Below are 16701 nucleotides of genomic sequence, written 5' to 3'. Positions count from 1 at the left end.
CCCCACCCTCTCTCTTTATGCTGACCTGATTTAATATTTGTCCTACATGGAGAATTTGGTGACTTTCAAAAAAGCCTTATATGAATGTTTGCCAATTCAGTATAGCTGAGTTGAAGGAATAGGCATGGACAAAAGATCCAGGTTTAATATCCTTATGTGCCTACTCTTTCTTTGCATACGGAGCATGAAGAACTAGTAGGAAGAAAGGATTTTAGTAACCTTTAGAAAATAGGATTGGTATACCTGTCCACATCCCTACTACGGGCAGGTGAAGATCTCCATAGGGTTTGTGCCCTAAACCATTATTCTCATAACCACAGTTTACCTGGAATGCTTCATTTACCTATATCATTTCCAGAAGAGTAACTTCCATGACTCTCAGTTTCCTCCAATGACAAAATTTTGAATGATGCCAGAGGAGTGGATCCTGGCTGTGTTGAAATCATTCCTCTAAAACGTGTCACTGTCCATGTCCGGACATGATTATTATCAGCACACACTAGAGGGGAAATGACCATAAAAAGAAGCAGAGGTTATAGTTCTAATTTTACATCACACCTAAACCAATTGGTATTTTTTAATAATGATAGTAAATCTTCCCTTTTCTAGTGTTGACAACCTAGCAAGGAATGTTGGATGGGTTCAAGGTTAATTCTTTCAGCCCTCTCAAGGAAAAAAATAGCAGAGTCTGAGACTTTTGAGAGAAGAAAAAAAAGAATACTGTGATACAGAAATCGGATCAGGAGAACTCTAAAGCTGCAAGAGATGCAGTTATGCCCTTCAATGGAAAAAGGAGGATGATACTAGTTAGTAATTCAATTCATTGTCTCATGATGAGTGCTGCCTGACAAAAGCAAGGATCAGCATTGTGAAAAATAAAACAAAATAAACTTCTTTTTCATTTAGGGTTAGGATGCTTTTATGGCTATAAACTCACTGAATATCCACACCTCAAATTCCATATAACTAAGAAATATAAATGGAAGCTGGCCTTTATGCATATTTTATCTTGTTCTATTTTTTTTTCTTTTGTGCTTTAGAAATATTTTTAAAAAGGAGAACATAGAAGAAAAAAGTTATGAAGTCATTTAGTCTGACAAGATTACCTGATACCAGATGTTTTTCTGATAACATGATCTTTGTAACAGGGCTACGGTGAACTGTGAAAGTCTGGAAAAGTTGTGGTCCTGAACCAACTGTTTCTGGGTGTTGCACAATTACACGTACAGCTCCAGAGCTTGTGCCATATGCAATCTCGATCCAATTGCCACTTACGCCTATACAAAAACATGAGAAACAGAAATGATTTTAGTAAATTATATTCGCCCAAGATGGTGCAGGCTTGCTGTTGAGGAAAGATGTGGTGTCTACATTTAACTTTACAAGATTATTTCAGCAATTATTGCACTAATAGTTCACAAGTAGCACTCTTCCCATATATTATGCATCATTTAAAATATTGAAAATACTGTTGAAGGTGCAAATTATGTACAAGACAAACATTTTAAAAGACCATACATTTCAACCTTTACCCTAATAATAAAATCAACACAATTAACTTATGAATAGGAAAAACAATATAAAATTAGCAAGTGACATTTTGAAATTCAAGATTATTTTTTTTAAATACTGTCAGTTGAGGAAAATTGTTTTGAAGAGAAGTATACAATTTTATCATATAGCAATAATAATAAATCTCTCTTCCAAGTGCGGTAGCATTGAGTATACTAGCACAAGGGATAGAATGGCATTTCCAAACGCATAAAATTCATAACTGAATAACAGTAAGATGCATTATCTCCATAATTTTCTTAATTCTAAATAAGTCGCAAATACGTTGTGTATGGATAACTAAAGAACAGAACCGAAGCAGCATTAAATATTTTTAAAGTTGACAATAGGATGGTTTGACAATATCATATTCAGGATCAATTCTATCAAGATAGTACAAACTTGTTTTGGGTGTAAGGTAAACACTAAGTGCAGTTATGGCATCATTAGAAGGATCGTGGTAAAGTTCCGTCACTAGAAGATCATTATCTTTCATTCGTAATGGAAATTTTTGCATATCTGCAAAATAAAGACATATATAAATTGTTTTAGAATGCCAAACAACCATTTCAGGTCTTTAAAATCTTTACAACAAAATTCCTGAAACAATACTTTCAAGAGATAAAAGTAAAACCTCCATAAATCAGCGGTCCCCAAACTCTCTGGCTCCACAGACCAGCAGCAGCAGTGGTGGCAGTGGGGAGGGTGGAGGGGTGATGTTTCTCATGTGCAACCATCCCACTCATGCGCAAATTGTGAGCGTGCCCAATGGTTCCCAATGGACCATGGACCAGTATCAGTCCGTGGACAAGGGATTGGGGGACCCCTGTTCTAAATAACCCATAGGATTGTTTTGTGAAGTTAATTCTCAAAAGTTAGGAAAGAGATACTTGAGCTTACCAATATAATATATGGAGCCATTGTTGCAGCCCAGCAGTAAAAATGATCCTGCAGTATCATAGCTAGTGATTGGGACAACATCTTGAACCTAGTAAATAAAATAAAAACATCAACTTTCAATTTTGTTTCATATGCTTTTGTGTTGGAGTAGCACTACATATTAGCCATATTATCTAAAAGCATATGTTTTATTAAGATTAAACTGGAGCAATTTAAAATTTATACTACATTTAAAGATGTCTTTCTCACAATTTTCTTGTAAAACCTCCGAAAGAACCCTTATATCACAGTGTTGCAACAATTATTTTCAAGTTACTGAATTAATACTATGACACAATAATGTGTAAAAGCATGAGTGTTAGGAAAATTGTGTGTCTCTATGTGTATATTCATGCGTGCATATACTCACTGCAGACAGTGAGAAATGCTAGAGTTCCAAGACAGCAGACAGAAACATAAAAGATGCACCATCTTTAGGTATCAATACAACAGCACCAGATGCCCAAGAAAGAGCCCAGGCAGAATGAGTCAAAGTAAGCTGGATAAAGGGAGACTACAGTCTAAAAGATCTGGCTAGATGAGCTGGGAAGAAAAAAATGGAAAATGTTTTCCTCCCTCATCTGCAGTCTCAAAAGTTAGTTGACACACTGGTAGGTAGGCAGACAGGAAGATGTCAGGAGTGGGAGATGTCAGAAGGAGAACAACTGTGCATAAGAGGAAAAAGCCCAGAAACCTAGAAAGGAAGCACTGATGGTACTCAGAAAACCCAGAAAGCCTTCAAAAATAAGATGGAAGCCAACAGAAGAAAACAATTCTCACTGAAATACGGGACAAAAGTTATATTGTTTCAGAAAAGGGATGAGGGGAATAAAATCTGGAAGGAGAGGAACCATGATAGGCAACTTCCCTTTTAAGATAACAGACCTCTACCAGGCTTGGGTAAATGAGGCCAATAAAGGGGAGGACTGCAAACTTTTGACTGAAATCAATGAGCAAGTGACTATGGGAGAAAGGAAGTGATTATTAATACAGCCTAATTATATAGAACTAAAAAAGAAAGAATAATAGGATAAAGAAAAACAAAGCTCCTAGTTTCGACTGCTATATTAGCTTTTTAAAAGTAGATTTTTAAAAATATTTATAAAATTACTAAGTTGAAAAAGGCCATTTGAACCAATTTCCTAATTGGTTCTTTTATCAAATGGATGTTGTATTTTAGAAAGATTTCCCTAATATTCAACTGGAACTTTATTTCTTTATTTCTAATTTGATGCAATAGAGTTATTTCCTATAATCTACATTTACTGATGCAGGATAAAGATGCAGTTGCCTTTTTAGCAGTTATTCATATTACTAGCACATAATCAACTTGAGATTAACTATAATTCCAAGACTGTTTTCACATATACTCTAGCCATATCAGCAACACTAATTTATACCTTTGTGTTTCATTTGTTTCTTGCATTAAGAACTTTGAATATTTCTCTGGAATTTCATTCAATTATTTTTCATTTCACTTTCAATTATCATTTTATTTTTCTGTCTTGTAATTGCAATTTTGTAGCACCTGAAATTGGCAAACATGCCCACTTTTGAGCATTTAATATATTATGCAAATAAACTAGGCCCAAAATGTTCTAACTACTTTAACACTATTTGAATACCAGATTTTGTCTATGCTCTTTATGCTACCAAGATTTTGCTTGAGAATGAGCAGAGTATCTGTTTACTACCCAAATCCTTAGAATGAATTATGCAAACTTTACCAAAAAATACCCCAAACCCTTTAAAAGGGATTTCAGCTATATTCAGGAGATACTTGTAAGATTTCAACAAATAACAATTATATCACTTGGTTTCTTGAATTCTCCCTCTAGTACTTATTACCATGACAATCACTTATGTGTAAAATCAGGATTTATTCAACCAGTGATGTGGTATCCCAAGTCTATGCCTTAGGTCACTTTTGCCTCTTGAAAATTATACGACAGTCTCTTTGATTTCCTTAGTTCTTTACACTGAGCTATAGAGACAACCATCTGGTTGTGTTACCAGGTTTGCTTCTTGCATGAATGCCTCTTAGCCTTGAATATAACCCAAGAATCTCTATTTCCACTGTCAGAATGCATAATGTATAAAAATTGCACAGCATTTGAGAACAGAAATATAAAATAACTACCTTTGGGAAATGATGTAGCATTAGTTGAGAAACTTTCAGGGAGATGATAAAATTTCTAAATTCCTCAGGATTTTCCACAAACATAATTTGGCTAACGATGAAAAACCTTTCTGGTTACTGAAAGGCTCAACAAAATTGGTTAACTCTACCTCTTCTAACAAAACAGCAGAGCTTAAAACTTCTTCCTGTCCCATGGAAGAAACCCTTCCTTTCAGCAGCATGCATAACTTCAGCTGATTGTAGTTCCATTTTTCATTTATTAACTAATTCACTAGCAAAATAAAACTTTGCCCACCAGTAAAAATATTTGGGAAATGAAAGAAAAATGTATAATAGCAAACACAGAACAGTAGTTAACAATTTGACTCTTGGTCCCTCTTGAAACATCTCTGGATCTTTCCCCTTTTTGGTAGATCAGTGACAAGGAAAGTATTTCATATTAAGTCCAACTACTGTTGTTATGATAAAAGATGAACCCAACATGCAACAGCATTCCCAGAAATGGTTAACAGAAGTTAAAACAGACTATAGCAAGGGTGTCCAACCCGCGGGTCAGATGCCTCACACTCTGGCTACCCCACCCTCATTTTAGTGCAGGGGAAAAAAGTTGTGATACATCACGTTACAATATGATGCCACGCATTTGACACCCCTGCTCTATAGCATCATGTGCCCAATAATTACATCTGCAAAGATAAACCTATCTACCTCAGAATGCTTCATGAATTTAGATGGTTCAGCTGTGATGTTGCCTTGTAAATATTTATTAGTGGGATTCCCATTTTAAAAGTCTCAACCACCCCTGCAATGAGATGAATCAGTTCCAGAAGAGATCTGCCATACATTTGGGAAGGTGATATCATAGCAGCATCCCCTGGTTGCTCATCCTCACAGATATGCCTTATCCCCAACCACCTGCAGAACAGATTCACTTGCCAGGGGTTTCCGATTCATAATAGCCACATTATTGGACTTCCTTGGGTTTCTTTTTCTTCCACTTTTTTCATTTTTTTCCACATGAGCAACCTCACCTGATACATCTAAAAACGTGCTATAGGAAAATCAATAAAGCTGAGAGGGTTGGCTGCATTGCAGGGAAGCTTGTTGCCTGAATTGCTTAACTCTTCTGTTTTGCATCATTGTCTCCAGAAGCTCTTCTGCCGCTTGGATCAGCCCATTTACGCGTCTGGGCAACTGCTTTAAACTGAGTGCTCCTGAGTTCTAATATTCAGCTATCATCCTGCTGTTGGCTGCAGCTTGTCTTCAGCAAACCAATTAGATCACTAGGACAGGCATAATTTGCATTACATCTTGCTCTCTTTCCTAGACTACCTTCTCATCCTCATGTATATTTTGTGTTTGTCCCTCAAGTTGGAGCCAAGAGAAAATCTGTGGTTTGCCTCCGAAAGGAAACGTCACTTCTACAGAACAGGAATAAGTCTTAAGCTCTGCTTTCCAAATTAATAATAAATAAATAACAGGAGTCAGCTCCATTTTTGGCAAACATCTTTCCTGTTATATAAAATTAATTTTCCTGCAAAATAATTAAACGATTACAGCTGTTGCTAGCTGAATGATAAAACTTGAAAATTAAACATTTACAGATATTTCAGCAATAGTAAAGTATATTTAAAAAGAACAAATATGCTGATAAAAAGTTGATTTCATTTTTTTTGAATACTAATAATGTACAGGAGCAAGCGATTCTGTTCATATGTACCTGCCAATGTTGAGTCACAGCATTCCATACTCCCACTTTTCCTGTGTGACTGGTGGCTACCAACTGGTTACCAATGAAGAAAAGAGCATCTACTGGGACTCCAAGACTAAAGATTCCTTTCAGGAGAGACAATACCACACAGAGATGCATATTAAAAGGACAAAAGGGTCTAAGACATTTTAAGTCAAAATAATGGCAATATCCAATTAAAAATGCTTTTGAAAATGATTATATTAGTAATCATTGCCTCTCTTACAATATATTTAATTATAGACTGGTTGGTATAAATACTTATGTCTTGGTACATAGCCATGACTATGTTTCAGCTGAGGCTACATCACCCATGACTAAGATAAGATTTACTTATTTTGTTCTTAGTTATTTGATTTAGATGTCAGCCGACTCTTCAGTGATTCAGAAGAGGTTATAACTAAAAAAAAAGAAAGAAAAACTATGTCCAAAGCATCCACAAGCAACCAGAAGACTGTAGGACCAACCCTCTCCCCAGAAACTATAGGTGCTCCTTCTATCCCAAGGTCTGAGAGAACAACCAGACTTTTAATCATTCCTGGAAATTTGTTAAGGTAGGAGACATCCAAATCTCTGGGGGTGGGGACATCATTCCATAGGGCAGTTGCTATGAGAGAAAAGGCATGCTTCCACAAAATTGCTTGGATTCCACAAAATGACATTGTCTAATTAACATTGTTTAAGCATGTCCAGTCTGTCCATGCCAAATAGGCAGAAATGTTTGATGACAGAATGGCCCCTCAAATAGTCAAGCTCTAGTTTAAAAACATTCAAATTAAAATATAAAGGATCTTATGTTCAAATACTAACATTGTGTTAGCCACTGAAAATTGCTAAAGTGCTATTTGATAGAAATGCAAACACGCTCAGATTTATGTATGGCTGGGTGGTCTTTTATCTTTTCTATCAAAATCTACACAGAAAACACCTCTATCTTTAAACTTTATGAAGGAACAATTAACAACAAAAAAGTGTTGTATTACTTTAAAATAAAGGATAGCAGATTCTATGGTTTTGGCCTGTAAAGAAGAAGTCTGGTACATAAAGTGACTTTAAGCGTTCATTTATTCTATACTTAAAATATTTCACATTAACATGGAGAAATCTTAAAATATATTAAAATACATAGTGCAAGCTACTCAGAATTGTCAAACTGCACAGACTGAGTCTGTTCCAGGAGAGGTTATAAATGAATATCAAATAATAGTACATGCCAAATCATTTTTCGGGCCATATGACCTTCCTTGAGGTTTTACTCTATTTTCAGCAGCATACATAAAAAGCAGGCAACAAGAAAAAGGAAAGAAACAACTAGAAATGATTGCTCTGGAGGAAGTTCAGGGAAATCAAGGAAGACAGCATGAATAGTCTGAAGGAATTTAAAATGTCACTCCTACTTAAGCTCAACAGTCATAATGCCATCCAGAGGGAAGACAATGGTAAAAGTAGTGACAGATGCTTGTCTTAAGGGGATTTCTCTGTAAAATATTGCTTATAGCAGCAATCTAGTACCAGTTTATTATGTAAGTAACAATGAAGGGAGAAACAGCTTCTAGGAGATGCCAGGCTTGATAATATGCCATAGATGGTGTCAGTTTCTGAAGAATATATGTAACAACACATTGTTTTTCTGATTTGTTTTTGTTTTCCAGAGAACAGTATTTCTCTCTCCCAAGGCAGGGCTGCTAACATTGCAAGAACAATGGGCCAATAGCAGTGTCCAAAAGAGAATACTCTTTCTTATTAAATCATTATAAAATCAATGCAATAAATCAATCACACCCACACTTACATAAGTAATACACGTGCGCTGTGTTCCATTTGCTCTGTTAGTGAAGTAAATATTATTGATTTTATAAAATTATTTAACAAGCTCAGAATTAGTAAATTGACAGTTTTTAAGAATAAATTAGCTTTTGGTGAATAGAAAGGCGGGAGTGTGTGATCTTCTTAATTGAGTGTTCTCTCAATTCGACTATGATAAAATATAGAAGAGCTGCACATAATCAATCAAGATTCAGCAGATATTAAGAAACAATATTTCAGTAGATATTAACAAACAATATTTCAGCAGATATTAACAAACAATATTTCAGTAATATATTCTTGGTTAAAGCAAAATAGTTTACTGCAAGTCCCTCCAATTCAACCTCTGAAAAGAAAAATATATTAAGAAATGAAACACAACACATGCTCACCTATTTCGCTACCACTACCACCGTCCTGGATGCTCCATAAAATGATACTGCTTTCGGATGCCACTGCAACCATTTTATCTTTGTCACCATGTGGACCACCAACAACCTTTGCATTCAGAGCGACACGTTCAATAGTCCAGTCTAAGTAAGGACTTGTAAAAACTTGTTGCCACCCAGAGGATTCTTTAATTCTAAGGAAAAAGACGTATGAACAGATGTTTCTTATGGCTGGCCTTCTAAGATGTACAGGAAGCTCAGTATGAATGAGCTGTTCAATAACCAGAAGCCAGAAAAATGGTTGGAAACATTCCAACCAATCACCTCCGCTAGACCGATTAGATCCCACAGATTAGGCCTCCTCCGAATTCCATCCGCCGGCCAGTGTCGACTGGCGACTACCCGGAGGAGAGCCTTCTCTGTGGCTGCTCCGACCCTTTGGAACGAACTCCCCATGGAGATTCGAACCCTCACCACCCTCCAGGCCTTCCGCAAAGCCATTAAAACCTGGCTGTTCCAACAGGCCTGGGGCTAAAGAGCTGTAGCCCCCGTCTTGGATGGTATGACTGTTGTGTGTTTTTAAATTATGTATTGTTATGTATCGTTTATTTTTTATTCTTTGTCTGTACCTCCCCCCTTCTCTGATTTGATTTGTTAGCCGCCCTGAGTCCCCTTCGGGGGGAAAGGGCGGCATATAAATATAATAAATGAAATGAAATGAATGAAACTTAATCCTATATGCTACAGATAAGTTAAAATACTAAAGAACCTTAGAATTAATACCTACAAGACAAAATTTAAATAGATGCTGTCACAAATCACTGACTTACAATAAATCCTTAATTCTGGTTTATTTAAAAGACGCATTTCAGAGTAGAGTAAAACCAAATATTTTCTCCAATACACATGAAATAACAAACTTATTAGAATTTCTAGAACAAAAGCAAATTAAATATATGATTATTTATCTTCCAACATTTCTCAGAGATCATGTCTTCAGAATCAAGAATGAGAAACTGCCTACCTTCACAATTTCAATATAATACACAAAAAGATAGATGGGAAAGGAGGAAAGATGTAAGAAAAGATAAATGTATATTTCTTAAAACCATATAAAAGATTTTATACTGTATAAAGAAACTAAAGAAAACAGAAAAAGCAGGTGTCTTTCAGATAAAACAGGCATATTATCTAATCTCTTTATGCTGCTGCAACTTAGCATAATGGTTACTAAAAGTTATTCAAGGAAAAGAAGAGTCAAGTGACAGTGCATATAAAGCTAACAAAATCAGCTCACTCACTACAGCACTTTGCATAATGACAATCCTATTTTTTTATTATTTGTTTGATTTACATCCTATCTTTCTACTAAGATGTGACCATATTAGCTAGGAACTTGACAGCATGCAAACTGGCAATATAAATCATATTGGAATCATGTGCTATAAACGTTAGAACTCCTCAGAATAATTTCATATAGAGTTCCAGAGGAAAATGACAGCTATTTCATTTTTACAAGGGAATCCTATTACCTTAATTTGTATTAACCCCTGAAGGAATATATATGCTAGTGAATACGTAAGGTGTAAAAAATGGCTTGGTCTCAAATCATTTTGAATCTGAAATTGATTCTTCTAACCTTGCAAGAAATGATCTAAATAATAAGACTGGAACAAAATTGTGTACTTCCAATGAGGTCAAAGCAGTCCATTGAAAGACATATGACCAGCATTCAAAACATTCTGCACAGCCCAAGTAGAGATTTATTCTTAAACATGTAAATGCAGGTATGACACTTTACAGTGGAACGTAGCCATAGTGTTATTACTACAATCCTATAAACAGTAGAAGTTAATTCAGAAAATGAGAAATGGCATTATTAAGAAATCCAAAGTGCTTTTCAGGGTTTTCTAAATAGGAATTATCTTAGCAGTAAGATCCAATTGCTGCTTTGAATCACCAATCAAATCAAAGTACACATAGTCCTCGGCTTATGACCACAACTGAACCCAAAATTTCTATTGCTAAATGAGATATTTGCCACAGTTGTTAAGTGAATCACTGCAGTTGCTAAGATAGTAACATGGCGGTAAAATTAATCTGGCTTCCCCATTGACTTTGCTTGTCAGAAGGTCACAAAAAGTGATCATATGACGCTGGGACACTGCAACTGTCGTAAATAGGAGTCAGTTGCCAAGCGTCTGAATTTTGATCACATGACCATGGGGATGCTGCAGTGATCATAAGTTTGAAAAACTGTCATAAATAACTTTTTTCAGTATCGTTGCAACTTCAAACAGTCACTAAATGAACTGTTGTAAGTGAAGGGCTACCTGTACTGATCATTTAATTTTATAGAGAAATTGATTCAAAAATTTTCTTGAAAAAGACCCCAGGTCTTTTTGGAGTCTAAATATAATTATTGGCTTGAAAGAGACTGGACAATTTAAAATGACCATCTCCCTAGGGAGTGTCTATCAAACACATGGTACAGCACTTTCTCACTATACAACTACCAGTTTACTATGATGGATGGACTTTACTATGGCAATTGTTGCACCATTGGAAGACCTGAAAGAGCAGATTATAATGGAGGAAATCTAGCTATGTTATCACTAAGAATAGAAACTGACTTGATGAAATATTATCAATCAAATCCATATTCAGAATTGCTATATAACAAGCACATTATCCACTGAGTAACTTATAGTAGTTAGTCAAATGTAGTGATAATATCAGCAGACTGCTATAAGAACCAATTACTCAGACTAGTAGATTCCTTTATACTGGATATGTTTGAGTGGATTCTAGATGCTTGGATTTCTACACTGAACTGGACAGACCTATGTCTAAATTGCCTCTTTCATAATTCTATGATTTAGAAACATTATTTACTAATTACAACAATATGCCATTTAATATGCCAGACTGGGCACATAGCAGCATAGTAGCACATTCTTTTTTTAATGTACACTGAAAGTAGTGGCTTTCAGGGTCTTACAATCACACAAGAGTTCATATTAATATATGTCTTACATAAAAGAATTAAAGTAATTTATGAAAACATATGTTATTAACGATATCTAATATAGGTAAAGGTTCCCATTGCGCATATGTGCTAGTTGTCCACGACCCTAGGGGGCGGTGTTTATCTCCATTTCAAAGCCGAAGAGCCAACGCTGTCCAAAGATATCTCTGTGGCCATGTGACCAGCATGACTAAACGCCGAAGACGCAGAGAGCGCTGTGATGGCTTATGAAAGAACAGAATGATGACAATTTCCGGGCTGAAATTTAGATCATTAAAGATGTTGAATTTGTGTTCATCTAAAAAATCCCCTCTATCACTGTGCATTTAATTAACACTTTATAAAATGGCACAGATATTAAAAGGTAAAACAAGTCATATTGTTAGTAATTTGTGCTTACCTGTAACAAACTGCAAAGTGGGCATATGCAGCTACTATCCAGTTATGGTGGCCAGCCACTATCAAAACTTTTCGAGGATCCACAGGAATCCCTGTTGTTGTTTTTTAAAAAAAGGCAAAACAAAGATGAAGATGTAAATTATCATTATTTCAATAAATAATGACACTGTATATTCTGAAATCCCTCATTGTGATTATGCAAATATGTAATTTAATATTAGCACAAAATACAGGATTTTGAAATTTAACGTTATGGCTTTTAATGCTACCAAGATGGACATGAATATATGATGACTTGTGGCATGGAAAATCTCAAAAGTTAGAATGTGAAGATGAATAAGATTTCCAGGAGCCTTGCAATGAAATTAGTATTTTCATGTAGATTAAATACTTTCAATTTGTTAACTGTGAATGTTCAGCATCTTACTCTTTGAATGCAAACAGCCTTCAAAACTGAAGATATGTACTTCATTGGCCATCCTTTCAGTGGCTTTATATACAGTACAATTATTAAAAAATTAGTAGCAACTGAAAGCCTAATTTCTATGTTCACAATGATACCCAATGACAACGACACTAAAGAATCAAATTAAGACATAGCTCTGCACTCAATAATTTTCAACCACAAACATATGAACCCAAGAATCATGTGTATTCATAACAACATTCTAAATTTTTCTTACCTAGCTTAACTGTATCTTCACCAGTACCAGTTAGTGAAGGCTGCAAATTGCCATCTCGCATCTCACCTTCAGAGCAGTTCTGAGGTATTCTAACATCTGTAGATGTTCCTGCAGAACCATTGATTTTTCGACTTGGAATGCCTAAGAGAGAAAGGATATGTCTCTAATTCGCTATCACTGTTTCTCATTCTTATGCCTAAAAGAATTACAACTTTAAAGTCATAGTTTGCCCAAATCTTCCACCTGTGGGTACCAGGGCTCTTCAAAAACAGCACAGGAGTCAAAATGCAAAATAAGCTATTTTACCGGTCCTAAAATTATATATTGTACTCACTTGGTGCCCAAATTCCAAAAGACATTGTGTACAAGTGTATTTCCAGAGAGGGCCACAGTGGTTTGTACAAACTATAATGCCCCAGAATTAAAGAGTAAATAACTCTTTAATCTGGAAAAATGAGGAAGAGGTGCAGGTGGCTAAAGATTCATCACTCTTGACTTTACAACATCATTAGAGAAACAAATAATCAAACTTAACCTTTCAAGGTACCATTGGTGTTAATAGGACACAGAAAAATATGTGTTGAACTAATATCAATGAGGCAGAACAGTTTATAATAAGATCCTCATTTGGAAGGTAGACATAATCATCTATTAAATATGGAAGTCACAGAGCAAACTCTGATATTATTCTTTTAAAATAGTGGAAAGATCTCAACAATTGAAAAGTCCGAGATACCTATCAGTTGAAACATACAGAAGTACCTGGAGGTGGGAGATATCCATGGAAGAGTACACTTCCACAAGAGGAACGCTCAAGTTCTTCACATAAAAGCAATCTTCTTACTGAAAGAGAATTGTACTTATGTATATTTAAATGCACTTCCAATAAAACAGATTACCTCAAAATAATTTCTATTTCAATTTTTTTTTCAAGAAAACAAGTGGATACATTATGCTATCTTTGAAATATGCAAACAATAAACTTAAAACACATTTATATTAATTTCAAGGATGAGCTCATATCCCATATTTGTCAAATATTTGGGTAGGAAGAATCTGGAATTCTTTCAGATTCTAGAATACCACATTTTTTAAAAAAAAATTGGTTTTCAAGTGATCCAATGTGCTTTACACAACTAATATTATCAAACAAAAAGGTTATAAAGCCAGACAACAAAAGAAAAAAAATCCACAGAAATAAATTCTGGTGGATTAAGAAAGCCACTGATATTTATGAAGAAATAAGTATATATTTTGGAAAACAACAAGAAGCACAAAATGCCATTGTGTAGCCTAGTATACGCTGCGCTTTTGAAGATGATAATCATAGAAGATTAAAAAAATGGTTACTGCTGGAGCTATCCTGGAATGATGCATCTTTTCTTACAAATGGATTCTGGAAATGAAATAATGAGTTCCAGAAGGAACTGTGTGTCTGCAATTCAATGCTGACCAAGAAATAGAATATATTTTGCTCAGATATCTCCGTATTTTTCAGTAAAAAAAAATCCTTGGCTGTCTACTTTCATCTCAATACATTATTAAATATATAAGTTTCAATTGCCATTCCAATTTCCTATCATTCATGAAAAGAGTACAGGTAGTCCTCAACGCATGACCACAATTGAGCCCAAAATGCATGTTGTTAAGTGAGAAATTTGTTAAGTGAGTTTTGTCCCATTTTATAACTTTTCTTAACATATTTCTTAAATGAATCACTGCAGTTGTTAAATTAGTAATACGGTTGTTAAGTGAATCTGTTTTCCCCATTGACTTTGCTTGTCAGAAGGTTGACGCTGCAACCGTCATAAATATGACTCAGTTGCCAAGCATCTGAATTTTATTCACGGGATCATGGGGATGCTGCAATGGTTATAAGTGTGAAAAATGGTCATAAATCACTTTGTGCTGTTGTAACTTTGAACGTTCACTAAACGAACTATTGTAAGTCGAGGAGTACCTGTAATTAAACTACTTGCCAAGTTCAATCTAGTGATTCATATATATATATTTACCTAACGGTGTGATTCCATAAAATTCTGCTTCATGTCTGAGTACATTGATACTTACTCCTCTGCAAAACAAAGAAAATAGAATAAAAATACTATTTGAAAATTAAATGTAATTTTCCAACCCATGGATTAATATTGTTAGGTTTAAAATTGGAAGGATATTAATTCAAACTCTTAAACTGCTAAGTCCATATTTTAAAAAAATAGATGTGACATGCTAAGAATCCAATCCAAAAGCTCAGAGGCAGGAAGTATGAAGTAGAATAGGTATATGAAAGTGATTTAAGATAGATACACAAGATAAAGGCTTCCTTGGCTTCATCAAGGCTACAGGGATACTCAGAACTGAAACTTTTCAGGATACAGGCCTTAAATATTATAGAACGGCACTTTGTGAAACTTCCATTCCTAGATTAGATCATAGAATTTCTGATAAGAGAAAGATCATGTAAAAATAAATGAATAATTAAGGATTTAAGCATGGACAGACTTAATAAAGCCTTTTTATTAAAAGGTTTCTGAATTAAAAATATCTGCTAGAACCCAAATATTTCCTTACAAATTCTGAATGTGATTTGGGAAAATAGATTCTTGGGTAACCAAAGGAAACAGTACTGTATCATCCACATTTACACACAAGAACCAGATTTTTAAAATTAATTTCAAGTGATCTTAACACTATTTTAATTATTTTTCTCATGAAACAGTTTAATGTAAAAATCTAACTTACCTCAAATCTAATTCCTTTGTTCGAAGAAAATTTAAAATTGGTGCAAATGCTGCAGGATCTCTATCAATAAATATCTACAAAGAAGAAGAGATAGCTGATTTATTTGCTTGCAAGGACATTTTAAATCAGGAAAGCAATCCTGTCATAATTATGCATGCTAAAGTCATATTTATTTCAGTGGGTGTAACTTAAACATACATTAACATTTCAACTTTTGTTCATTTTTTAAAGTTTTGAGCTTGTCAAATAGTTGCTAGAATCTACAGTATTCAGATTTAAAACAACCTGTTTTGGTAACAGATCCCAAATGCCTGATTTAAACTCTCTCTCTGAAGCATTATTGCAAGTCAACATCATACAGTACATTACCTTATGCTGACTCACAGTTACAACATGTTTGCATTTATTCAGTTAAGCTTACATGAATTATTCTGAATCCAACATTTTTACCAGAAAAAAATCTAATCAATGTTCACATTATAATACAATTAAAAAGCAAAATACTCACAGCACCAGTTTCGTCTTTCAGTGTTGAAATTCTCCCACTCAACAAACTGAAATCAACAAATCTAAATTACAATCTAATTTGAGTAAGAGACAGAAAAAAAATGAATCAAATAAATGTTCAGAGAAGAGCAACAAAGATGATTAGTGGCCTAGAAACTATAATAAACGAAGAACGATGGAAGAAACTGGGTATACCTATAGTGAAAAGAAGGACCAAGGGTAATATGATAGCAGTCTTCCATTACTTGAAGGGCTGCCACAAGGAAGAGGGAGCCAACTTATTTATCAAAGCACCTGAAGACAAGACAAGAAACAATGGATGGAAACTAATCAAGGATAAAAACAACCAGGAATTAAGGAGGAAACTTCTAACAATGAGAACAATCAACCAGTGGAACTAATTGCCTTTGGAAGCTGTGGGTGCCCCATCACTGAGGGCTTTTAAGAGACTGGACAGTCTTTTGTCAAAAATAATATAGGTCTCCTATGTGAGCAGGGGTTGGACTAGATAAAATCCAAGGTCTCTTCCAATTCTATTTCTGTTACCGTTACTAAATGTTTTGGACTACAAGTTAGCTCCCATATGGGAGAAGGTGATTTCTACCAACTACAATTTCATCCACATTACACCTGAATCATGTCCTATATTATTCCCACAGCCAATCAAAACAAATTTGCAAAGGATGAAGAGCATTGCATAATAGATGTAGTTGGGTAATTTTTTCTAGGTATAGAAAAGTCCATTTTGTAAATTTATGCACACAAAC

General features: G+C 34.8%; 1 protein-coding gene across 2 annotated transcripts in view; it reads right to left on the bottom strand.

The window, feature by feature from the left end:
• Nucleotides 1-16701, bottom strand: part of KCTD3 (potassium channel tetramerization domain containing 3) — a 35838-nt gene that overhangs the window by 9161 nt on the left and 9976 nt on the right. The window contains exons 4-16 of one of the 2 annotated variants that reach the window (XM_087717793.1): nt 16130-16228; nt 15936-15981; nt 15428-15501; nt 14701-14759; nt 13448-13528; nt 12686-12826; nt 12004-12094; nt 8579-8769; nt 6351-6466; nt 2452-2539; nt 1954-2070; nt 1107-1277; nt 344-499 (exon numbers count right to left, since the gene is read on the bottom strand). In XM_087717793.1, coding sequence (XP_087573919.1) covers nt 344-499; nt 1107-1277; nt 1954-2070; nt 2452-2539; nt 6351-6466; nt 8579-8769; nt 12004-12094; nt 12686-12826; nt 13448-13528; nt 14701-14759; nt 15428-15501; nt 15936-15981; nt 16130-16176 — 1378 coding nt within the window. In that variant the 5' untranslated portion in view covers nt 16177-16228. The remainder of the gene's footprint in view (nt 1-343; nt 500-1106; nt 1278-1953; nt 2071-2451; nt 2540-6350; nt 6467-8578; nt 8770-12003; nt 12095-12685; nt 12827-13447; nt 13529-14700; nt 14760-15427; nt 15502-15935; nt 15982-16129; nt 16229-16701) is intronic. The other variant, XM_014074608.2, reaches the window with a different exon arrangement.

The sequence above is a fragment of the Thamnophis sirtalis genome, unplaced genomic scaffold (genome assembly GCF_051295495.1).
Source record: "Thamnophis sirtalis isolate CommonGarterSnake01/CBP01778 unplaced genomic scaffold, rThaSir2_p1.2 scaffold_6, whole genome shotgun sequence".
NCBI lineage: Eukaryota > Metazoa > Chordata > Lepidosauria > Squamata > Natricidae > Thamnophis > Thamnophis sirtalis.
Note: the sequence above shows the minus strand (reverse complement) of the source record. Positions and strands in the feature narration are given on the sequence as shown.